This window comes from Mastacembelus armatus, chromosome 1 (genome assembly GCF_900324485.2).
Source record: "Mastacembelus armatus chromosome 1, fMasArm1.2, whole genome shotgun sequence".
Classification (NCBI taxonomy): Eukaryota; Metazoa; Chordata; class Actinopteri; order Synbranchiformes; family Mastacembelidae; genus Mastacembelus; species Mastacembelus armatus.
Genome location: NC_046633.1, coordinates 9,571,964 through 9,599,138, shown reverse-complemented (window position 1 = coordinate 9,599,138; position 27,175 = coordinate 9,571,964). Strand labels below are relative to the sequence as shown.

The 27,175-nt window shown below is 37.8% G+C and overlaps 1 protein-coding gene across 3 annotated transcripts in view; it reads left to right on the top strand.

Annotated features, from left to right (window-relative positions):
• ctnna2 (catenin (cadherin-associated protein), alpha 2) overlaps positions 1–27,175 on the top strand; it is a 306,072-nt gene that overhangs the window by 102,397 nt on the left and 176,500 nt on the right. For all 3 annotated transcript variants that reach the window (XM_026304269.1, XM_026304268.1, XM_026304267.1), the window contains exon 7: positions 12,556–12,759. In XM_026304269.1, the coding sequence (XP_026160054.1) occupies positions 12,556–12,759 (204 nt within the window). The remainder of the gene's footprint in view (positions 1–12,555; positions 12,760–27,175) is intronic.

The following is a 27,175-nucleotide window of genomic DNA, read 5'->3' as shown; positions in this document are numbered from 1 at the left end:
CTGGTTTGGGGAAAAAAGAAAAAAGGGAAAGAGTTAAAGGGGGTAGAATCATTGGGAGGGACAGAAGCGGTGTCTAGCATGATGATCTCCATTGAAGTGTTGGGAGTGACTAAGGTTTGGGGGTTTTCATTGTGGTAGATAGAATTTGAAAAAGGTGAAAATGAAATGAGAACTGTATTCATATTCAAATGGAGACAAGTTCCCATGTGCATGCTTGGTTTTCAATTTTGGAGGATATGTATATTTATGTCTGCTCTAAAGGAAATTGGATAGTACTTCCAGATTCCTTTTTTTTAGTGTTAAGCATCAGAAAAGGCCTGTATTGAATGGTCAGATGAAGAATCTGGCTTTATGTTATATATGTTCGTTCATACATTATAGTGCTCTGCATTGCATCAGCACCAGTATACTCTGTTACATACAGTGTATTAAATACACAAACATAGCTTTTGCCCAATGATTATCTGTATTGTACATTTAAAACAGAAAAGGAGAGGCAATTTGCTCATGCATAAGTAGCAGAATGTAATAAAAAAAATTGTCTGTTAACAGCACTGGACACAATTTCATATGTTCTCATTGGTGTTTCATTCCTCACTGCTCAGCCCACAAGTGGGTAACCCTCTGGGTAAAGTCCTAGTGCTCCAGATTGCCAGTCTGCCCTGGGCCTGCCAGTAAAGACCATGAGCCCTGTGTTTGCTAACATGGAGGTCTCTCTCTCTCTCTCTCTCTCTCTATCGGTCTTTGTTATTATTACATATTTTCAAGGCTTGTAAAGACATAAGAAAAAAACAGAATAACAGACATTAGAATAAAAAGCTGTCATTTAACATATGCTATACATACAACCTTCTGCTGATTGTTATTGCAACAGCTTTCTAGTAACTCATGAATTTTGACTGAATTATCCAAGATCATTACAAGGCAGTATACCATTTTATAGTAATTTTAAGACTTTGTAATGTGTAAAATGGTTAATAGGAAACATGGCAATCCAACCAAAAACTATGTAAATTAAAATCTTTCCAGTTTGTATGATTTAAGAGTAACACCCTCTGGAAATGTTGTTCAGTACTCAAAATTTACATGGGTGTTAAGTTTCTTTTTTTCAAGAAAATCAAGTCTCAGGTCAGATATGTTAATTATGTCTTCTCCTCATTCTAAATGGATTTGTTAGGTCACTAAATTGTCACTTGATTGATCTGCACTTCAGTTACACAAAGACGTTACTACATATTTTGCGATTTTACAGACTTGTTTTGCTGGCAATCTCAAAGAGTGGCACATAAACAAAACTAAATCAATTGTTAATGGCTTATGCCATAATTATCCCTTAGTTATGCATACAGTTTTGCTGCGGAAGCTACACTGAATGCAAAAGCCATTATTGCATGTCTGCATGATAGCACAGCAAGAGATATACAATGTCATGGCAGCACTGCCAGCTATATAGAGTGTGACTGCTGTGCAGAATGTTATTTCCCTTGGTCAGTTCAGAGGTTCAGACACCCTACAGTGTTGTGAGTGGTCTTAATCTTCATTAAGACACAGGGGCATCAGTCTGACCCACTGATACAGAGCATATGAAAAGGTCTACTCAATCTCTTGCTGAGTCTTTTTCTCTCCATTTCTTTTCTGTTTAGCCAGCCCCAATGGAGCAAAGGGAAGGACAAAGAGACATACATTTAAATGTTAATTGCATCTTCATATCCCTGTAACTTTTAATTACCTTTTCCTTTTCATTGTACTTGCAGTAAACAGTGGTTAATGAATGGGGATTAGTAGGTGAGCCATGATGGCGATAATTACCCCTCTGTTGCATATTTCTCTCCTAAGTCTTTTGTTACCTTAGTGATAATGTGGCATGATGCTTTAACAGTGGATGTGGTGAGGCAACTGGGATGTAGTCTTTTGGAAAATTGGAATCTCTTTGAGTTCCCCCTGACATTATTTCTCCACCTTTGCTATTGCTTTCCAACACAGCAGCTCCATGGGGTCTCAGGGCCAAAAACAGCAATGAACTTCCATGTCATCCACTATCTCTGCACTGTGGGCTCTTATATGGGCTGTGTGTCACCAGAGGGTAGGCACACAGGTGTCGACTTCAGGGGACATGGGACATTACAGCATATCACACCCTACGCTCCAAGATCATGCAGCCCATCATAATGCAGATACTTGGATTGTGTAATGCAATAAGATCTTTTTCTGCAAACAGACTGCCCTGGAAAAAAGGCAAATACATATATGCTCTTTATAGTTAAAGTGTGAAGAGTAATCAGGTATTCTTTTTCTTTTTTATGGGGCGAGTAACGGTTAAGATCCATCAGAGGAAAGGGGCTGTCACACCTGATTATAAGGTGGCAGAAAATGCAATATTACATTAATATTGTTTTTTTTCTCACTGCTTTTGCTGTGAAGGCAGTAGCTGGCTGTCAGTCATGGCACTATCAGTACTTTCACTTACTGACATCTTGGCCTTGGCTTAACTGTGAAGTCCAATGTCACAGGTATTTAGAGATTGGTTCTGAGAATCAGGGCTAGACTTCTCTCTGTAACAAGATCTTATGGGTAACATAGACTCACTAAACCTGGGCTAGGTCAGTCAATTGTCTTTTCTCCTGAAGCACTGTTAACACCCCCATGAATCTCAGAAGACTGATTGATGTGCAGTTGTCCTTGTTCTTCATTGCTTCTTGTTTTGTTTTGTTTGCTGTTAGTAGAATGCAGAGATAATCACTACCATTTCCAACAATGACTCTCACTTAGGGGCATAAACCCTAACGATTGGTATCAGTGTCTCAATAAATAGCTGCTGCACCTTTTATTCCCTTAGTGCCTTATATTAATTGTTTTTTTTGTTTTTTTTAAAGATAACAACTTGGTATATGGCATTTTTCGTAAGATAAAAGCAAAACTGCACTGAAATAGGGAAAATAGTGAAATACATGAATATAAGTAAATGTCATTATTTAGATGTAAAATACATTTACTGCATAAGCTACACACTAACATTTGAGTTCACAGAGAGATTCAGGTGGCCTATAGGCATTTTTTTTAAATAATTAGTATGGTTATTTGTTCCAATTTCTGTGAAGGATTTTGAAAAAAATTACTGTTGTTTTCAGAAAGCTGCTGAAATGTCATTATCTTCTTATTTCCTGGACTCCTTGGCATAGCGGAACAGAATGACTTCCAGAAAACATTGATTGTGCCTATCTCCGGAAAACATCAAATCAGATTAGTGGATGACAGCAAGGTGTGCCTTTGCTGATGACCCCCAGTATGTGTATGTGTCCTCTCTTAAACAACTGGACTGCTGTCAAATGACCATCTGTAGGGCTTGCTCCTGCCTGTTTGACCACTTCTGTCTACAGGATCCTAACAACACAGGTGTTAGTAAATAAAGTACATTCTCAGAGCTGCTTTGTCAACTCTGCAACAGTTTAGCAGCAGTGTTAGTGTTTTAGCTGATTTTACATCATAAAATAATCCTTGATAAAAATGTGTTTGTTTGATAGTGTCAAAAGTATTAATATTTTACCTATAATAAAAATAATTTTAATTTTTGCTTCAAGCAACATGACTTTCTCAATAGGACATTTTTTTTGCAAACACATAGCCGGTTAAAAAATTAGGAAATTAATTCTTGACTACCTCTAAATTGATAAATAAGTTCTACTAATTGGCAGATCTTTGGTAATGAGCCATTCATTATTGAATTGGTGCGTTCTTAGGTAAACCCTTATTTTTCAGATTTTCAGCCATGGCAGAAACTTGGGTGGAGGAGGGGGTAAAAATAATACACACAACCAAGTTTGGACACACTTTCACTCTGATTGCATCTCATTGGATAATAACTGAAAGGCAGACACTTGGTGTGATCAGGAAATTAGATTGATAATTGTTTGGCGTCTTGAACTTGCACTAAAAGCTTCATTTGACGTGCAGTTTGCTCTCTTGCGTTAATGGCTTTAACTCCAGGGGAACTCAGAGGAAAGGAAAAGGCCTTAAAAGCATTTTGTCATTTTGGAATTCAGGGACATGTTTAAAAAAAATACACGATTATTGAAAATGTTTTGCTTAATAAAATAAAACTAAACCTTCACTCTGAACAGGCGTATGCTGAAAAACAATTCAGATAAAATATTTAATATGTTATATTTTTTATGTCACATCTGACATTTTAAAATAAAAACTTTTTTATATAGTGTTTTTTGAGATCAAAATGTTAAAGGAAAAGTTCTAATATTACTATACTATCACATGATGCAGTGTAATATTGGGGACTATGTAGTGTGTCATCTGTTTCCCACCAAGACTCACCCCCACCCTGACGCTCCCCTGCAGCTTACTGTAGGTCCACATTTAGTCTACTGCCAGAGAGCCTGGGCAATGCTCCAAATACTATTACCTGGGCAGGCTTTGTTGGCCATATTGTGCTACTGTACTATATGATTTATGACTCTGTCTATGTATCTGCTACATTAATAAACATTCGGGCACACACTCATAATTTAACCTGCACACTTTTGAATGGGATGGATACCTTCACTATCATGAGAATCACTGCTGAGGATCATATTAGCTTAGAGTACATACAATAGTTTTGATGATTGTCTTTTCAAGTAAGACAGGTGACCTTCAACTGATACTTGCATCTGCTGGAAGACAATGAGAAAAACAATAAAATAAAAAAAAAAAGCTTATGTCATACAGTTTTTTTTTTTTTTTGTATTTATTTATTTTTTTATTCACAGTAACAAAATCTCAATGCGGAAAGTGGATGGTTCACTTTCTTAGTTCTGTTTCCAGACCTGCTTTGGCAGATATGACTGAGAAAGAAAGAGGAAACAAAAAAAAATAATATCTGCATCCCATTGAAACAGCTGTGAATAGGGACGTCATTTTGTCTGCTGTTGTCTCACTGTTTTACTTTTTGAGTGAAAGTATCAAAGCAAAAAACAGAAAATGGGGGGGGAAGCAATGAGATGTCAAGTAGTGCAAACCCTGGGGAATGTGTTAGACTTGCGAAGAGTCGGTGTTACCGAAGAGGGAGTGTTGATGGCTCGAATGGTATAAACATTCAAACAGCATGAATTTGAATATGAGTTTTTAGGCATATTTTAAGAGAGAATTGCCCACAGAGAGCTAAATTTGTTAAGGTTATGTAAAAATGTTGATTATACCGAAAGTTGTCAGTTCTTTTCCCTAATCAAGTTAATTATATGCAAGCCCTTGATATCTTCCCTTAGGTATAGCCTATATGAGGCAGGTCACATTCAGGCTTGACATAATTAAACCAGCAGGATACCAGTCCAATCATTAATCAAGATGTCCTGACCAAAGGCAGGTGTCTCACATCTAAACATGTGTGTGTGAAAGTGATGCATTCACCATGGAGAACTATTTGGTATGCTTTGCGTGGGCAATTGTTGTTTCAGTGGATCTGTCTGGCTTTCTCTGTTTCCTCCCTTCTTTTACCTCACTTTACCGCTCGAAATATTCATATACTGTAATTCCTTAAGCACACTCACAACAGCTTGAGAACAGAGTTGCTGTTGGGTTGTTGACTGAATATGTCCCTGTTGGCAGTTGGCATGGCTTTTGTCTTTGTCCAAAGTGCAATTCTAATCAACACGTGTATAGTAATTTCATTCTTATTTATGTTTAAGTAAGCTTCAGTGAGCGTGTGTCCGTATGCCTGTTTTATTGGGGATACTTGCATGTTTTATTGTGAAAATGTATTCAGTCTTGTCGCAGTGAGCTCATTGAGGCATGCACTCACTATTTTTGGAATGCGATGTCTTTAGCTTGATCACATGTCAGGCCCTTAATTGCCTTACTGGGACTGCTTTTTTAATTTGGCGATTTCCGGAAATATGTTTTTCTAAACTAACATTGCTGACTAGCACAACATACTGTTTATCACATTGTATGTTTGTAGTTGGGTGGTGGGGCTTTTAGCGCTGTCGCATCATAGCAAGAAGGTTCCAGGTTAGAATCCCGTTTGGAGTTCGCATGTTCTTCTCGTGCCTGCCTGGGTTTTCTCCGGGTGCTCTGGTCCAAAGACATACAGGTTGTGGATAGGCTAATAGGTGACATTGGTGAATAGGTGAAAATGCCTGTAGGTGTGAATATGAGTGCTTGTCTGTCTCTATATGTCAGCCCTGTGATAGACTGGTGATCTGTCCAGGGTGCACCCCACTGCTCACCCAATGTTAACTGGGATTGGCTCCAGCTCCTGGCGAGGGATGCCCTAGTTTCTGTTTAGCTGCAGTATAGCATATTTGTTGACTCTTGGTGAGAGGCATTACCTATAGATTTAGTCAAACATGAAGAAACTCTATTTTCTAACCGTATTTCAAGCTAATATGAATTTATGCAGCTGTTTTGTTAAAATGTGTCAACATGCATTTGTTGTTTTGTTTCTTGTATTTTTCATTGTTTCTTGACCCCTGAGGCATATGGAAATGGAATTTGACTGTCTATATGCAATGCATTTTCTCAAATATGTTCTTCTTTGCTTAGTCACTTTCATGTATTATATAAAATATTTAGCCCAATTTAGGAGATGCCCAGTAAAAGGCGGATGTATTGAGGTCTTTTTGCACAGATGTTGCACTGTTTTTTTTTTTTGTTTTTTTTTTGTTGTTGTTGTTGTTTACATATAAAAGACAACTGCCTAGTGTGTACTACAGTATTATACTACAATTTTAAGTCATGGTAAGAGCTCATCCTTTTACTCTTGTACTCTAGGAGACACAAACAAAAGTCAGAGGACATGTAAATAAATTACTCTCTCCTTGCCTTTACTGTTCTAGGTAGCTTGTTGAGAGCAAAATGCCAGAAACCCAAGTGGCATTATTCCACTACATTAACTAAGATAACAACACACTTACAGTGTGAAAGCGTATGTGTTACTAGCCCAGAATCTGCTCATCAGAGTGATGGCTAATTATAAAATGGAAGAATTTGTTGGCACAAAAGATCAACAAACAAAAAACCCTAAATGATATATCAGGCAGGTACTCTTAACTTCTGCTGTGTGTTGTTTAGCGATTCTGCTGCCGTGATTTCAAAATATGAACCGGATGTTTGGGGCAAATCTACACATATTGTATCTTTCCAGCAAAGCACTTGGAGCATGGCCCACATTCACACTTATGCACAGCTGGCCAACTGCTACTAATGTGACTTTCAGATTGCTAGTTTTTAAAGGTTACGAAAAGTGGGCAACACAGACATATGTGTGATGATTAAAGACAAGGCTGGGGAGGTGCAGCAAGTTGCTGCAGGCAAGCAGTGGTGAAGCAGTGAGGATGCAGACCTCAGCACCAATGTACCTCAGTTTGTATGCAACTACTGTAGAACGAATGCCAAATGCATTACAGTCTTTTCATGTTAGAGACAGAACATTAAGGAATGAAATAATTTCTGCAGCCGTTTGAATTTAAGTAAGCTGAAAGTTAAAATTTCCTACACAGATGTGATGGCATAAGGATATTATTGTGTGCCAGGATTTTCCGTCGCTTGTCACATGATCACAACTGTAAATGAACTCACCTGGAACCTCTCGTTTGTGGATTTCTCTTCTTTTCCTCTTTCTAATTGACAAGTAGTGGGTTTGAAGTGAGTGTACTCATTCACTCTTATTTACTGCACCCACACAAATTGGCCTTATTAAAGCTGCTTTACTTTCCTTCCACTGTGTCAGAGTAGAAGGCCAAACCCAAACCCTGAGTCAGGCATCTTCATTAGGTTGATCAATCAGAGAGTATGTTATGACTAATGCCCCTCCTGGGCCAGTGTGGGCAGAGCTTTGTCAAACAGTGTAGTAGTCACAACCAAACAGCCCTTGGACTCTGGAAGGCGGCCACCACAGGCAATACAGTGGTCTCTTCAAGACTTTGTTGAACTTCCCTCTTAGACAAAATTGTTGTCATCAAATATTGAAAAGTTCTGGAAGGCACGTTTGACATAGGCTGATGTGACACGTGCCCTGTCTCACTGGTTGATGCCCCAGAGGGGGGGTCAAACTAATAGCCTCACCCTTTGTTGGGGCAAATAAAAGGTTGCCTCTGGCTTTGATATACTGTCAAAATCAAACATTATATTCACGTACAATTATGTGCTTAAAGCCTGGCTGCCAATTGAGGAAAAAAACATCTCTTTAATCAGTCTGCAGATAAAAGCTGTGTAACTGCACTGTGAAAACACCATGACAAAATTGACACTATATTTTAAAAATATACTATATATATATATATATTTGAAATAATTTGGAAATACTTTTGATCTAGCATTAGACACAGATGAATTGGTTTAAGAAGTTTTGAAATGCTTTAAGATTTTGACATGCTGCTTTAAAAGATTTCAAATTTCTGTCAGCAAATATGCTTTGCTGCATTGTTCCTGAACAATACACTGATACTCCATTACCAGATACACTGCTCACAAGCTGCCTCCGCTCTGTGAACTTTGTGAAAAGGGCTAGAAATCAAAACCAAATTCTTTTGTAGGATTCGATTGTGTTACAGTTATGAAACTATTCCAGTATTACCTGTGTACTAACCTTCAAATATTTTATTTATTTTCTTCACAAATATTTGCCGAATTACTGACTTGGATTGGTGCCAGTAATTGAGGAAGAGATAACAAAAGTATCAAAACTGAGTTTAACCCTGTGAAATTCATTGAGGGAACTGACACTATCAGTCACATTTGTGGGCTTCTTGGAGGATGACTTCAGCTGTTGCCAATTACTTTGAAAACCTCCCACCCTTTGTGATCCCTGCATTTGCTCCTCTATTCTACTCTGCCTATTCCCACCTCACAGTGATAATTGCAACCTGACATCTTGTGTAGAATACCAATTTAGCAGTATCCTTAGGGGATGTTCTCAGTTTCCCTTCATATTCTTTTCTTCTTTGAATCTTTAAAAATAAAACATATATCCTTTTATAGTCCTAACTTCTGATGTAGATGTCAACATAAGAGTGGTCATTCAACAGCAAGTGATATATTTTAATTACAAAGTGAACCCAATTAATGAGAACTACTCAATGGCAGCCTCTTTAAGATAATTACATTTATTTCTTTACATAGGGATATTTTGCCTTTGTCCAAAATGTTCTTGTGATTGTGATGTCGATATGTTATAATTAAGACTTATTATGCTTTGATTAAATGCGATCTTCCAATTAAAGGATCTTTACACCAAGGAAAAGAATCTCATAGTGTGGAAAAGCAACAAACTGATTGTGAGAAGAAGTCGTTGCTATTTACAAAGATTTCTTATGATATGACCAGATTTAATTTTCGTTCTTTATCTTCTTGGTTTTCACATTTCACCATATCGATTTAATGAGCGATATAAAAGATGATCTCTTAGCATTAATAAAGTTTTTTGCTTGTTTGTTTCATAATGGCAATGTACTGGTGTGCTGATTTAAAGGCCCTTCATCAGGCGTTCATAAGAGCATACAAAAACATCAAAACAGCTTTTTATTGAAGTGAGCAGCACAAATGAACACATATATTTCACCTCTAAGACACAACAAAAACTGAACGCAGCTAGCATGGCTCTGTCAAAAACAACAGCAAAAAAAAAACATCTTACAAACGCAAATCTTCTCATCTAAACACTGTAGCTTTAATTAACACCTTTAGACATATACTATGAAAGAACTGATGATTTTCTTTTGGAAAGAAAGTAGAACACCACAACATTAATAGCTTCATATGAACTTTTTTATTTTTTTTTTGGCTCTATACTTTGCTGTGAACAAATAAACATAAATAATTCATCGGCGAGCTGCAGTATTGATTACTGCAACACCAAGTCTTTCCAGTCACTATGTTGGTATAGGTGAGCTGCAAGACAACAAATTAATCAATAATAATTTTTCCACAGTTTACTATTACTGAGCACAGAGCAGAGGAGAACTATCTTCAAAGAAGACTGTATAATGTAGTCTAGAGGTGATAAATTAAATCAAATGTCAGTATGATTTCACTTGTTTACCATTCCAAGCCTACACGAAACACGTTTCATTAATACATGGGACTTTTTTTTAGACTTTTATCGTGATATTCTTAAGAAAATGAAGATGTGCAAAACATTCTTTAATATCATGGGTTTACAAAGTCATTCACTAGTGGAGAACTCTGTTGGTGTTCAGGCAAGCTTCCAGCAAATATTATGGCAGGGGAAAAAAACAGTCTCTTCAGTCAGATTTGTTGTCTTTTATGTTTACTATAGTTTACTGTCTTTCTATGACATTTTTCACTTCTGTGTTTATCTTTTTCCCCTTTTTGCATTTTCTCTGCATTTCTCTCCCATCTTTTTATTTTTCCAGTTCACATATATATATATATATATATATATATATATATATATATATATATATATATATATATATATATATATATATATTACTGCAGAACCTTGCATTTATACGTTCCTGTGAGCTGCAGATGAAAAGAGGTTATTCTCAATGCAATCCTTGCCCTCTCTTACTATACATATTATGTTGTTGTTTGACAGTCTGTCATCCTGCCCATGGATTAGACTGGCTGGGAAGAAACCAAACACTGCACCATTTGCTCTGTATTATTACCCGACACTTGCCAAACTCTTCATGTTTACCACAGAGCCCCGTCTTGCGGCTTTCAGTGAATGTTTGCTTTATTTATGCTTTATTTGACACTGAAATGCAACTTTGGTCGGCTGGATGCTGAAGCTAAAGGAGCTTATTTTATTGGTTTCACTGAACCTCAGAATGGAAAGTCTAAACTCAAATTGCTATTAGGTAAATGTTCCCCAGTGAATATATGCAAAGGGGCTATGATGAAACACAATCTCAGCAAATTGTGAGTCGCCTGTATTCACTGATCCATGGACATTCCTATCTCACTGAGTTCAACAAAAGAAGATAAGGTAACATTAAAATAAATAATTTTATCACTGATGCATTATTGGCAAAAAACCTTAGGAAGAAAAATACATGTTGTATGTGTTTGAACTTAGTCCTGTATGTAATAGCGTCACCATGTGATAACATCACTGTTTGTTTTCGGTATGAGCTGTTGAGCTGTGAGCTTGCTTGACTTAAACTGCATTTGTCATTTCAGCTGAAAAGCCAAAAAATCACAACATCCTGCTGTATGCCTGTGCCAAAGACATGTACTCTATTCAGAATTCTCAAGAACGTTAAAGCTACTCACAGTGCACTTGAAGTACAAGTCAGAGTTCAGATTTCTCTAAAAGTAGCTAAACAGTCCAGGATGACCTTGGCTCTTAAAACCAGCTGCCACTATGAACTACACAAACTGCTAGAGTTAGCACCACAGATAGTCATTTCCCCACTGCAGAGATCATATAAAAGAATCTAATAATATGAGGTATGTGGAAGGGGGCAGATCCCTGTGGTTTCACATTGTGCTTAAGAGATCCATCATAAAAGAGAGACCCAAGTTGGCAGGATTACAAAGTCTAGGGAATTAAAATTGAGTTCGAGTTCTTCTTCTTCTTCTTCTTCTTCTTCTTCCGACCTCATACAGAGCTCTAAGTCTTGCAAATCAACAGATTGACTGCTTTATTCCCAAAAGAGATTTTGGGTTGAGTATCACTTTAAATTCATTTTCTCCAAGTGAATCTATCCTGTGTTTGACCTTTTTTATATGCACTACTGGTTTTGCCTACCTTTGTCATGGTAGATGATTGTTGTAGCAATTCAGTCTCATTCAGTGCTACGATTTGCATACATCTTAATAAATTTGTACACAAACTTGAATATTTGACTGCTGCTTGCCAATGTATTAAAACCCAGTGGATGCACGTTATATTCTTTAAACAAATATAACTCTATTATGAAGTTACATGCACTTCTGAGAGAGACGTTCTCATTTGTGATTATAATTTGCTGCAAGAAGGGAGTAGCTGTAGGTTTTTAACCAGATGATGCTTTTGACTTGACTTCCATTTCCTCCCTGGAGGAATTTATTACAAAACACTTCATCCCTTTTGACAAGAAAATGCAATTTTTTTAAAGCTTGTTGGAAGCAAAGGTCTGATATTGTTCCAAAATTGTATTTAATGCTGTGCTTATTTTATAATGGAGGTAATCACTGTCTTTAAATCAGTATCAATTTTTGCTTTTCATATGCTGGAAATTTCTTTGAAATAAAACACTTATTAGTTGTGCCGAAAGTCACATTGTCCTACTCTTGAACACAAACTATTCTCCTAATTAGTTTTTATCTTTTTAACTATGCGCTGGTACACACATCAGTTGGGCTCCTGGGATTTTTTGTATATGGCCAGTTGATAATGTTATGATCAGAAATTATTCCCTATAGGCAAACACTGCTGTCTTGCACTGCAGGGATACTATCACAAATTCACAAAACCATTTTACATGTTTTATCAAAGCCTATGATGAAATCTGAATATAACTCACCACAGAATACAGCTTCTCCACTGGTTTTGCTTTAGCCCCCTTGGCCTATGTTATTGTCCTGACCTTCTTTTTTTATATTTTTTCCCTACAGAACAAGATCATCCTTGACCCATTGACATTCAGTGAGGCTCGTTTTCGGCCTTCTCTGGAGGAGCGCTTGGAGAGCATCATCAGTGGTGCTGCACTAATGGCTGATTCTTCGTGCACACGTGACGACCGGCGTGAGCGCATCGTGGCTGAGTGCAATGCTGTTCGGCAGGCCCTTCAAGACTTGCTGAGCGAGTACATGAACAATGTGAGTTTGCGCTCTGATAATGTGATACTCATTAGCTAACTGTAGATGCACACATAGTCCTCTGTGCATGCACTTGTTTGATCTTATCCACACACACACACACCACAGAAACAGATGCTGCTGATGTTCTTTGACGTTTCTACTTAATCCCAACTGCAGTTGCATTTTATTTTTGTATGTATATTTATTTATGCTATTCTTTCACTACCCATCAAACATCAGCAAAAGCAGCAACCTTCTCATTAGACCATCTCAACTTTACTTAGCTAAAATTATGCCTTTTTGTTTGACATATGGGGCTCTGTTTTTATGAGCGGTGCAGAGACATGTTGGTAATTTCCTCACCTTGAATTTCTCTTTGTCGATCCCTTTGTTATTTTAAGTATAGCGCGACAGGTACAAACGTGGGAGTGGATGAGAAAGGTGAAGTGTTGGCACATTGGTGAAAATCAGCTTTTTGATATGTTGCAAATAGATGTCAGAGAACCAAGTCTATTTTCAGAGCAACGTCATTATGTTGACAACTGTATCATTTCCATACTGTAAATGCACAATAACTGCATGACAGAACTGCAGAATAATACTGAATGACATAACCAAATACTGTTTTTGGTCATTAAATTTAATGAGATATAACATTATTAACCACAGGCAAAAAAGGCAACTAGCAAAATGTAACATTTATAATTAAAAAACTGTGTGGATCACTCTGAAGCCGTATAACAATATATTACTATGCTACTTTACAAATGATTGGGCTTTCAATACCTTCAGAAATATAAACTCAGGTTGAAATGGTCAGGTTATGAGAGTGGCTAAGACAGTGATTAGTTGTAAGACATTTATATTCTACTTCAACTGTCGCTTTTGTGTGTAGTGAGATGTAAGGTGTGTCTACATAAGTGGAAATAGAAGGAGCACTTGGATACTGTCATTGACCTTGTATACATGACTTAGTTCTTCAGGCTGGACTTGTTGATTGTTCCATAAAATCTCTCAAACTTTCAATGTCAAATCTCTTGAATGTCTGATCTCCTTTCATCATCTTATCAATGAAGTTTTTGACTCATTCCTGCATTTGACTGCAGGGACCTGAACAGACTTTTTGTAGGCGAAAGTGAAAGTGAAAATCAGAGTGATTTAACTGGCCAAGTATGGTGACCCATACTCGGAACTTGTGCTCTGCATTTTAACCCATTCCCAAAGTGCACACACAGAGCAAGTGAACACACACACACCAGGGGCAGTGGGCAGCCAGTGCTGCGGCGCCCGGGGAGCAGTTGGGGGTCCGGTGCCTTGCTCAAGGGTCTCACTTCAGTCGTGGTATTGAAGGTGGACAGGGCGCTGGCTGTTCGCTCCGTGCCACCGACAATTTCCTGCCGGACCTGAGACTCGGACCTGCAATTTTCAGGTTACAAGTCCGACTCCCTATCCATTAGGCCACGACTACCCCCAATTAGGCCACGACTGCCCCAAATGTGTAGTTAAAAGAAGAGAGGGTAGTGGGGGGCAGTCTGCATCTAGCACATGTACATTAATTTAACACCCCATTGAAAATTTCATTTCATTATATGCAACTTCATATAATGATGTACATGTGTATACCCAGAGACCATGTCGTCACAGGGTGTGGTTACAGGTTGCAGCACCGTTCTGACTGCAGCCATCTATGTTATATTCAACAGACTTGAAACATGGGCAGCAAAGCAACACTTTTCACCCAGCTGTGCAGTTCAAATGTGTACCATCAGAAACATTTGATCAAATCATGTTTGTTACAAAGCAGAATAATCATAGCTATGTGGCTAACTTACAGCACACTAAAATATTATTAGAAACAGATATAACTGTGCATGTGGTGCCCTTGGTTTGAATTAGCTGATTAACGACAGCTGATTAGGAACAATGTGGTCACACAGCATAGCTTTAGTTTGACATATATGCAAACCAATCATACCTGCTGAGTTAATTAATGACAACAAGTAGCTCACGTTGTGTTCATTAACGTAGAAGGAAAAGTGTGAATTTTTTCTTAACTTTCTTTAGATGATGACATCATTGCATATTGAATGGAAAGTTAACAGGATTTCTTGTAATAATAACTGTAAGAACAACAGTAGCATCAATAAATACATAAAAATAAAACACTTATTATAATAATATGTGGTTTATATTTGGTCCATACGTAGTAGTGGCTAAGATACTGAATGTCTAAATGGAATGAAAATGAGTCAGACATGCAAGACCTCACATCTCTTCTCTTTTGTTTAGATTCATAAAAAGATTATGTTGTAACACTAACACTGAGATACTGTCAACATGGCAACCTTTCAGGTACCCTAAACAGAGCCATTCATCACTGAATAAGTAGTGCTAGGACAGCATAAGTTCTTAGATAACCCCTAATGGGTCTTAACTGATAGTAAATTACTGCCATGTCCAAAATGACTGTAATGTACCCCTGTGCTCTACTAAACTGGGCTTAGGATCCACATTTGTGATGATGTAGTACCTCATACTGTAGTACAGCCACCTCTGAAGGAATTAGCTCAGGACGTTTTACCTTCAGTGTGCTGCTAGTGGTCTGTAAAAGAAAATAAGTACTGTACTTTGATTTGTTTTCTTAGGAGTCTGTTATTCCGGCCTTTCTTTTCTCTATTTTAGTGGTAGTTTTAAAAACCATGCCTCGGTTAAATGAGAACCTGGAGCATTTTAAAAGTAAATTGGTGATTTCAAGTAGAACACCAGAAATGCTGCTTTTATACAAAGGGAAACAAAGTGTGTGTAAAGGACTGGATTTCTCCTCAAAAGAAGTACTTGAGCATTTTATTCACCAATGGGAATATCGATGCCAGCTTGAAAACACAAACATATCAAAAACGTTCATTAACAACCAACATTAGAAATAACAAAATATAAACTACAATATTTATTCTATGCCTTATGTAATGTATTTTGACCTACTGACTAAAGTGTTTGTTCATTCATTCATTGAATTTCTTGCTAAAACTGTGAACTAAGGTGCAATCCAGCACATGGATAACATTTGTGGCCATTCAGGAATTAGAAAGACAGCCCTCTGTTGATCCCTGCACTATCAGCTCTGCTAAAAAGTCCTATGCAATACTCTATAACATTCATCTTAGTAATGTGTATTTGTTGTGGAGGTGAAATGGGGATGAAGGGATAAGGATCTTTATTCCATTAGAGATCCTCTGTGGTTGTAATGCAATATTAACAGTGCAACAGCTAGAGGTAGGTCTACACTGTGCATGGGTTTGTGTGCATATGAGTGCTGGGGGAAATGATCTTCAGTTTTTGCTGAATCTGTGCCTCTTGGTTGTTGTGTTAGATACAAGTTCTCAAATTTCACAGCTTAGAGGGTGTCAGGATGCTCTGAGTATACAATTTAGAAAATATAAATATATGATGAATTCTAATAAAAAATACCATTGATCTATGCTGCATGACTGGATACTGCTAGGGTTAATGCTGCCTTTTGAGTATGTGTGCAATTTGGAAAAGAGATGTTTTAAATTATGAGTATATTTATTGTAACTCTTATCTGCATCTTGGCAATGTTCAAATCTGGACTTATAGAGGCTTCATAACTTCACTGCTTTTTGCAGCAAGTTATTTTTGTTCAATGTTGCAGCTCTGTGGTGACCATGGAACATAGACATGGTTGCAGCCACTTCCTTTGCTCGGAGTATAGCGTTAAACCCACAGAGTTTATCCTTTTACGTATTCTTGAAAAAACAAAAACCATCTTAATCTTTTTGAACACACAGATGCTCTTTCCCCTCTTAAGGCATGGCAGTTTTTGCTAAAGTAATTGTGCCTTGGTTCATTAGACTCATGAGTTGTGTTTTAGAGGCTACAGCTGGAGGATTGTTGACAGCCCCTGGCTGTCCTAGCACAGAACAGAGAGTAAATCACAGACACACAAAGAACAAAATGCTTCCACTTCTCAGCCCAGCATCCCCAATGAGAGTAAATCAACAAGCAAGAATAGATATGAATGATTTTGTTGCCAGGCTTGCTCATAAAGTGTATTATTTAATAATGTAGATGTAAAATAGCTGCAGAAATACTGTTAATCAAGTCAAATCAAGTCAAGTCAAATTTTATTTATGTAGCCCAATATCATATATCAGTTTTTCTGGGGCTTTACAGTCAATATATGACACCCTCTTTCTTTAGACCTTTGAGTAAATGTCTCACAGGGTTTAATATTCATATTAACTCTCACCTTGAATATTAATATTAATCATTACAATAAATTTACATTTATTCCGAAAAAATCTTCACCTGACACAGATTAGACTACTACTAACAGTTTGTACCCATGATAACTCATGGTCAAATGTAACACATGGTATTGCTATGGGCCCATGAGGTTTACCCTATATGGCTTTACTGCAGTCTAAGCAACAGGAACTCAGACATCATGGGATTTGCTGCGCCCATCGCTGCAGTGCCACATATAACAAATTTTGTACTTACAATTTACAGTGCAATTTGTCAAATATTAGACATTACCTAAAAATGAAAGAACCCAACTAATTAAAAGAGGACAGAAAAAAGCCTCCCACTCAGTAAAATGTCCATCCATTACATATACCGAATATCTTAGAGTCACAGGCTGAGCTGGAAACAATCTCAGCTAATAGTGGGTGAGAGGCAAGGTGCAACCAGGACAGATCATCTATCACAGGACTGATCCTTTGAGAATGACGAGCATTTTATGTTCACATTCACATCTACAGGCAATTTCGAGTCATCAGTTAACAAACCCAGAAGCTGAAGCACCCAGACAAAAACCAGACATGGTGAGAACATGCAAACTTCACACAGAAAAGCCCAGTCAGCCAGCAGGTTTGGACCCGAACCCGACAGCGCTAATCACTGCACCAACTTGCTGCCAATAAAATGCTGCCAGCTGCCAGTTTGACAAAGTTCCTCCTGGCTGTACTCTGAAAGTCTTTTTGTTCAAAGTTTACAGAAGTAATGTAAACATCCAGTTCTTGTTATGGTTCTTCCTCCTTTTTCATTCAGTCTCTCTCCCTTTCCTTTCTGAACACACACATTTTTATAGGAAGCTTCAACCACAGCACAAGGTTAATCAATGTGGTAGCTGGCAATAAATTAGGTTCAAGTGACAGGGGAATGTCCATACCTGTCTGAGCTGCTGGTGATCTGTGATTGGTGACAGCAGGCCCGGCTCCCTGCCGGGTGCTGAATCATCAGGAGCAGCTGATTTAGTTACGGCGGCTCCGACAGGGCCAATCTATCAATTGATCTGAGAAGTAATGCATTAACAGCTTGGGTCAAGGGAGCCTGGGCAGAATATAGCCATAGCCAGAAGCCACGGCAGGTGAAAGGGGGCAACACGGAAGAATTGTGAGAAGCAGAGAGAAGGATTTAGAGAGTGTTATAGTGAGCGCACTAATCTCACTGTTAGCTGGATGTGGCACATAAAACTAAACGGGGTTGTGAGGTAAGATGATCATTAAGGGGAGACTGATGGCCTTCTTGCTCATACAGCTCCTCTGGGACTTGCCATGTAGAATCAACAGTTGGGGAGACTGATGACATAATGTGAAATGTGATACGTCTCTAGTGTCTAGAACGTTTCTTTTCTCTTTTCTTAACCTGCCATTGTCCTAAAAGTAAAAATGTGAGTGTTATGACAAATCACTATATTCAGTGATGAACTACACCAACGCTGGATTGCTGGTTTGTGTTTCTGCACTTTCAAGATATGTCTACTTTCAATACATACAAGTTTTGGTGTAGAGAAAATAATGATGAATCCCGAGTTTTTTGGATTTTTCTTTAGGCACAAGTCACAATACGATCGGTGTGGATGAACACTAATGAGTGAGGCCCTGTGGCTGTGATCTCAGACGCATCTCAGATGAGAAGCATCATTCTGGATAGATTAAGTACAAGAGGTATAAACAGTGTCAGTGTCTGCAGGGAACTTTTCTAACAGTTTTTGTTTTTTTTTTTTTTGTTTTGTTTTCCCCTAACCCCATCCAGTTCATTGTATGACCCTGATGTCCTAATTTCTAATGTTGTTCTTCTTGGGTTTCTCAAGACAATCCAGTGCCCTTGTCTCTCTTGAAGCTCTTGTTAGTCCTGAAAAAAAAAAAAAAACATTTCAGCTCATAATTCAAAAGGACAAATCAGTTATTTATTTTGCTTTTTTTAATCTTTTGGTGTTTCTTTAATTATTACTCACAACCACGCATTTTCATACAGTGACATTTGCAACTTACAGCAGTTCATCTAGCAATTTAGCAGGAGAGATTTACCATTATCATTCCACATAACACATACAGTAATTCAGTATCTCAAATGTGATAACAAATCAGATGTATTTTATTTGTCCTCATAGTAGAAGTAAAGAAGTCATAGCAAAGCAAACAGTGATATATTCCACTGTAACCACAAACACAAGCACCCAATTATACTTTTTAATTTCAGTGTAATAAGAAAAATAAAGCATTAAGTTAGTTAGTCTAAAATTTATTATCCTGGCACACCGATCATGAAGCACCTGCATAGTTTATACTTTTGATAATAGTTAATGACACACAAATGTACAATTTTAGTTAGCTTTCAAATTATATTAAAAGGGTTATTATTTAAAAAATGCCACTTGGGGTATAACTAGTATAATACCTGTAGAGATGTATGCCTTGATAGTGTAGCAGACATTGAGATTCAACAAGTATCTGGAGCTATAACGTTGGAGTGGTATTATCTGTGTGCGCCCACGGGCCTGCATTGTTTCTCTCTGTCCTGTCCTTTTCTCTTTCATGCTTGTTGCTTACTCCCTTTCCCTGTTCTCTGTCTTCCTCCTCCTTTTGTTAATTTCAGTCAGGTACTAGGTTACATGAATGTTGTTTAAATGCAAATAATATTGAACAAAATTTCAATGAATAATTTCTATGTTTTCCTTCATTTGATTTCCTTGTTGCTAGTCCCTAGAGGTTTCCTGATTATTCTAAGTGAAGCATATAACTTCCTTCTTACCATGCAGATTTTGCCACAGTAATTCAGCACATATTTTAATGTCCAGGTTCATCAAGATCTTCCTTTATTGATTAGTGATCACATTTGCACCACTTTTGTTCTCTTTTTAGTTATTCCTCTTTTTAGGTATTCCTCTCTTTTTTTTTTCCAATTGTCCTTACATCATGGTCCCTCCAGACTCCGCGCTTCCACCCCATTAAATGTTCCAGGCCCAGCCATAAATCATTGGTTCCCCACAGCGTCCCATGCCCTCCTTCCCATCTGTCAACACCTAATACGCCACACGACAAGCTGCAATCCACTGTGCACCAACAAACCACTCACTTTGAACAACTTAGCTTTCTCAGCCATTGAAGGCTGGGTCAAAGACATACTCCCTAAAGGGGATTGACCAGAAGGCCCAGGTAAAAACTGTAAGTCTATTGAAAACCCTTGGGACACTAAGAGGAGTCCTTCATTCTTATCACTTCAGTTTGAGACCAAGCCAGAGACAGCTGAAGCAGCTGACCCACAGTAAATGTCCTTTACTGAGATAGCATGGCACCTGCCTGTGGAGGGACCAAAGCTCAACAAGATTCCCTGCCGTGAAATGTTCATCAAACAACCAATTTGGTTTAAAAAGACCATGCAACACGTAAAACTCATATGGGCTGCTTGTGGTCATGTTTTGAAATGCCCTGAAGGCCCTACACATGTCACTAATTGGTTGTTGTGCTTAATGCACACCAAAGTGCTGACAACAGCTTGATTTAATAAAAGAAGGGTCGAATAAAATCATGTTTGAACTGTAGCCAAGAAATGTTAGTGAAGTCATGCAAATGCTGCTGTTTTTTTTTTTTTTTTGTTTGTTTTTTTTGTGCATTCATGTTGAAACCAGTTCCATTAGATCCCCTGGGTACTGGATTTGGTAAAGATTCAGAGACAGTGCTAACTATTGGAGTAAAATTTACATTAGTTAAGAAGTTACTGTCATGTTTCCAGAACCCTCTTAGGATTATGCTTTTTGGTTATCCTATTTTTTTTTTATTAATTATATGGTTTGAAAAATATCATGAAGTATCAGCAATAATGCTCAGGAGCACTGTCTGTTGAATTTGGTAGTTATTATAGGGTAGTTATTATAGGGTCTAATGTTTGCAAAAAAAAAAAAACTGTAATTTAGCTATTCAGTTTTATAAGAGAGTAAGGAGAAAGACAGCCAGAATGACAAAGAAGGAGGGATAGAAAAACAAATTTCAGGGCCATGGTCATGAAGTACTGTAGCCTTGGAGACAAATTGCACAAAAGTTTCACTTAAAATGCTATTATATTAAAATCACATTCTGGAAGTAAATTCTGTCTAATTATCACAACCATGACTGTGACGAATGGTGGATAAGCTGATTCACTTTATTCAGGACACAGTCAACCTTCAATGGTTGCTTGGTTTTGAGGTCCACAAATAGCAGCCTTAACAACCTTCTCTTTCAAGCTGACGCAGGTAATCAACTGACGCAACTGTCTACAGATCCTGGGATCCAGAGAGTATGCGTGGTTTTAAATATAACAGGTATGAAAAAGTATTAGCTCTACAGAGTAAAAAGTATTACTGATGATGGATGAGGTTTGAGCTTGCCCAAACTGCAGTAAGCAGCTGTCACCTGCAGCTGGTAATCTAAGTAGTTCGCTGTGGCTGCATTTTATTTGGACATTTTTCCCCATACATTAAAACCTGATTCATTAACAAAAAGAGATGTAGAATAACCGCCATATTTTATTTAGACTAATTTTTACCATACAGTGAATTAAAACTGTTACTAACCTATGTGACTCAGGGTAGACCTCTTCAAGTGACTAGTCTTTCAGTAGTGCTCCAATGAAAAAAGGCAGCAGCTGCAGAAATTGTTGGCTTTGCATGAGCAGCAGACATCATTACGGCTCTGATCGATAGCGCTGGAAGTGCTTGTTGGTTGGGATTAGTGAGCACTTGGTCGTTATTACTGGGTGGTCCACCCACTAATCTCTGTAGTGGGGGAAACTGAATCACAATACTAATGATATCAATTAAGCAGTTTTTTTTTTTTGTTTGTTTGGTTTTTTTTTTTTTTTTTTTTGCTCTATTAATATAACATTTAGGGTTCATTTCTGGTCCAAATTCCAACTATACAGCTTTAACTTAGCAGGGAGGCATTTGGCACACAGCAGCCTGCATGGGCTTACCATTGGTGCACTTGGGTTACACCTGAGGTATCTAGATAGGCATTTGAATAATGCTTATACGTAGACCATAGAAACACTTGGGCTGACCAGACAAGCTACTGAGGGATGTCCAGACTGAACAGAAGGGCTCTTGGGCCAGTCATCGGGGCATTTAGGGCATTCTTTGGCAGAGAAAAGAGGCATTTGGGATGAACAGGGCACACTTGAGAAGCATTTGGGACAACCAAACAAGCCTTTAATGGCACTCTGACTGACCACATAGGCACTAGAGCCAACCAGACAGCACTCTGGCTGACAAAAAGGGCTGACAATTTAAAGGGAACCAGGACAGTTCAAGTGTCCCACCCAACTGGTGATGGTGTTTCATCCAAAAAAAAAAAAAAAGCATGTAGGCATAGCTTTATATATATATATATATATATATATATATATATAACACACAGAGGCATCTCATTCTTCTTCCCCACTCACATGCACTCTACTGGACAGAAATAGCATTTTTGAAAGGTGAACAAAACATCTAGCACTCAACTTTAATGTCATCTCTATTGGATAAAGTTAGATTGGTTAGATGTATCCAAGCTTTTGAATCTGGCATGATGCTTTAAGATTTGGTACAGTCTACCCAAATGGACATCCCAAAGCTATTAACAAAAACAAAACAAAACAAACAAACAACACAAAAAAACCCCAAACACTGCCCTAAAGGTTATTCGGATCTAATCATGAAGCTGAATAACATCCAGCTTAGATCAGCTATTATTTGGATGCTTACATAGTTTATTATGTCCACTCAAGCCTCATTTTTTTAGGCTTGAGTGGACATAATAAACTCATATGTCTGAGCTCAACAAACCCCAGGATGCTGCTCTAGTTTTGTCTGTGTGCTTACTACTTGTGCAAGTAGCAGCTATAATATCAGCTGGAGAATGCTGCTTGGCATACTCTCCATTCCAATTATGCTTTGTCTGGGGCTGGAACAGAAACAGAATCCTCTGTGGGCAGCAGCCGGCAACCAGCACACAGCTGTCTGAACACCCTCATATCACCATCTCCAATTGAGGTGATCAGATAAATGAGACTTTAATTGGGTTTTTAGCCTAAGTCATATTAGGTGATGAGATAGAATAATCCAGGAACATATTAGTGTAATAAAAAGCTCTCAGATCTCTCAGCTGTGTTGTATTATAGAACAACCAGCCCTTTTCTCTCCCACCAGTGCCAATTCCCCACAAGAGCTTGCTGCTTTGAGCAGCACTAACATGATTGACATTGATAGCTGGATCAAACTATAGAATCAACACTAATATCATTAGGAAAGCAGACATGGAAACAGAGACCTGGGCTCTAACTGTATTAGCCACTACATATGTTAGCGTTATGGATGGAAGGGGGGTAAATGCATTGGGAAATCAAGCATTCAAACCAAAATTTTTCTAAGAAAGTGTCTTTGAATGTGTGTTGTGTTGTGTGTACAAATGTATGTGTATATACTTCTTTTGGTTTTTGGTTTAGAATGAATCCTATTGGTCTTTACTTGCTTTTTATGTTAATCATTTCCAGTCCTGGTGTCCTGTTGCAGGGACCTGAGACCTGCAACAGCTGTCAACAGCTGTTTCTGAGGAAAATGGGAACGCTATCTCAATAACTGGACACTATGACAATAATCACGTTATACTTCTACTAATATTCCCAAATACTATGGGCATAATTTTTGACTCTAAGTCCTAAACAGTTAAATTGCCTGGAAGAATAGAAATCAGCATGCAGCTTTTTTTTTTTTTTTTTCATTTCATCTGTTATTTCTCCCCCTGTTTTCTGTCTCTTTCCTGTCTTCCTTTGGGTTAACCTCTTCTTCTGTATGGCGCCACACTATTTTACCCTTATTTTCTCTCCATCTCTCTCTGTGATTGAGCATTTGTTTGAAATGTAGTGGTGACCGTATACAAAGCTGTGCCCCTTGTCATGCGAAACCATCATCTGCCCTTCATGCCCTCATTGACAGACTTTTTTCCCCTGAAGTTTCTGTTCTACTCTCAGCTTTTGATGATGTGTACAAGTCTTGAGATGCCCCCAGATTCCATTGTAATTGTGTTACTTCCTCTTCAAGCTTTATTATCATCTACTCCAAACCAAGGGAGACTATGGAAATGGTTTGAAGTGATTTTTCCAGCAAAAAGTGCCTCTTTATTCCTCAGTCTCTCTCTGTCTTTCATCTAAACTTTTTGCTCTCACAAATAGAAGTATGAGCATATGCTGTAAGCAACTAGCATCCAATCATTACTATCTGGACCACAGCAGGACCAATCAATACCGGTTATAACCGGGTCCTGTGTAACACACTTAGGTTCGGAGATGAATATGAAGAACAATGTGAGAGAAAGTATGGATGCAAGTGGTTATAAGGAGACAAGGATGACACATAAGCTTAGATGGGAAATGAACTGTAAAATAAATGATCTACGAGTAAGGTCAAAATACAAAGACAGAGAAATAATGCATATGTTGAGTGGCAATGAATGGGGAATGTTGTAAGATTTGCTCATGGCTTGGCAATTATATTAAATAAGAAGTGGCAAACACAAATGTCCAGACATCTTGAGGCCTCAAAGGTATTCATCCCACATATGCTGAAATCGAAGTGCTTATGAAATCTTTTCAGTATTTGCTCTAACATGAATGGGTCCATTTACTTACAAGGGACGTGAAAGAATATTTAGTAATAACTAATCAATATAAAGTTATCCTGTAAATTCATTGCATTCATTGAGAAACAGGCAAACAGATGAAGCATGTATCATATTGTCTCCCTTTCCTGTTTATTATATTGTTACTGTGCAGCAGAGTCAAATTTCATCACACCCTCTGGATCCATATAACAGCACAAACTCATCTTTGTGCCACTAATAAAGTGATTACTTTGATGGAGAAAAGGTCTAAAATGATTTTTCATGGCTTCTGGGTGATAATTCCCTGAAGTATTGAGAAAATATGAGTGACTATAGTGTCAGGAGAGAAGGGTGGGGGCTACTGTTTGAGTTGTCTTTATAGTTTGCTGACCTTTTAAAGAAATATATTGTTGTTCTGTTAGATCATGTACACAATGGATGCCCAGTTCTCATCTGTTCTTTTATAATGCAATATTGATTTTTTGTTAGCTTTATTACTCTATTTAAAGGCCAAAACAGCACTTGCATTTGTATATTTATGAAAGGATGGTCATAAAAAAATGAGTTATTTTCTTTTTTATCACGCCTTTGTGATTTACTGCACACTGATGTTCCTTTAGAATAGACCAAGACAAGAATGGAAACTGGTTGTTTACAGATTGACTTAAATTTTTGCGGTTGCTGAATTTATAAGGCTTTGAAATTTGCCTCTGGTGAATTTTTAGGAAGTTGATTTTCTTCCTGGCTAATTGGTGGGGTCATTGGTTATCTATTTGTGTTTTTTTTTTGACTAGCATTGTCATTATATCATGTTTTGTCTTTAACATTTGCCACATACTCCAGTATCCTGAACAGATCCTCGGGAAACAGTCAGCTCTACATGCATTAGTTTACCAGCTCTGCTGTAGTCTTCTTGCTTGATTGTTGCTGCTAATGGGGTCTCCAGAGAGCCCTCCCACACACCCACTCACACAAAAACACTTGCACACATACTCAGTCTCATACTGTTAAACAAAAATGATTGATTTTTTTGTACTTTATGTTGCTTTTAAGAAGTTATTTACAAATTAAAATTATTTTCTACAGTATTAGTGCCCGCTGAACAGCCTCTCGCCAATCAAAAGCTCCCCAGCCATCATTACTTGAAAGCCACCACAGAGACCAACTTTGTGTAAATGGCAAGAGATACTGTTTCTTTTGAAAAAGAGAAAACTGAACTTAACATATAAATTGAAATGTCATGTAAACAGAAAATAAATAGTTTAATTTTCATCAAAGAAGACATGGGTTAAGCATTTGCAGTAAATTAATGTTGAAGTTTTCCAACTTTATGATAAATAATATGACAGACTGAACCAAATCCACATGTAGTTTTCAGGCTTTTGCCTCTAATTGATATTTCCTCACGAATACCAACTTCAGATTCCACATTTAAGATATTTTGAAGTTGACACGGCAGCATGTCTGCTTAAGTTAGAGGCCTTAATATACATTTCTGTATCTAACACTTTTGTCACCTGGTACAACTTGAGAGCTAATGCACACGGAATCTTACTTTCTGAAGCACATGAAGGATACTATTTTTAGGGAAACTAAATATTAGCACAAGCTTCTCTACAACATGCTGGTGTGTGTTGGTTTGTTTGTTTGAGAGCTACATGTAAGCAAGCCAGGTGCCAGATGAGGTGTTGGTATTTTGGTAAAAATGGGGTCCTTGGCAGTGTGCTGCGCATAAGCATCCAAATAACAGGGGCCTCGTTTTTTTGTTTTTTTTTTACAGCACAGCATGCAAGTTCTAAATCTGTATGTAAGACCTGCCTGTAGGCACAGGAAAGTCGGTATTCATCAAACATATATTGCGGACGCAAGGAACAATGATAAATGTTATCTGTTCAACAGCCATCTGCTTGTGTAGAAGCAGGCTCATTTAAATAAAGAAACACGCTGAAATTCGCTGTGTGTACATACATGAAACAACGTCCCTTAAAAAAAAAAAAAGTCTAGTAGACTGAATATAGGACAACGTGGAAAAAAACATCTGCACAACAATCCTCAATAATAATAACACAGATGCATTGCTTAATCAGGTTCACATAAACCAAATAACAAAACAAAATACTGTGAAAACTGACAAAATGGGAGCAGGTGACAAACATTGTGAACACAGTGGTAATAAACAAGAAATTGCAACAAGAAACAAAATGTGTGGTGACAGTGCACACAATTACATTATCCAATTAACGAATAGTGTAAACAGCTTGAAAACCTTTTGAGCTTAGGCCACTTCAAACTTCCATGGTACACGGCGCTAAATAAAGCTTTCATTATGCATTTTATTTGCAGTTTTAAGAGAAACAACCATGTATTTTATTACAAGGCTTTGGCTGTAGTGTAACTTAATGGAAGAACTAACAAATTGCTCAAAGAGATAATGTCTTGCCTCTCTCCATCTGTCATAGCTTTTAAGTGTAGGTATACTGCAGTGGCTTGGCCCGTTCTGGACT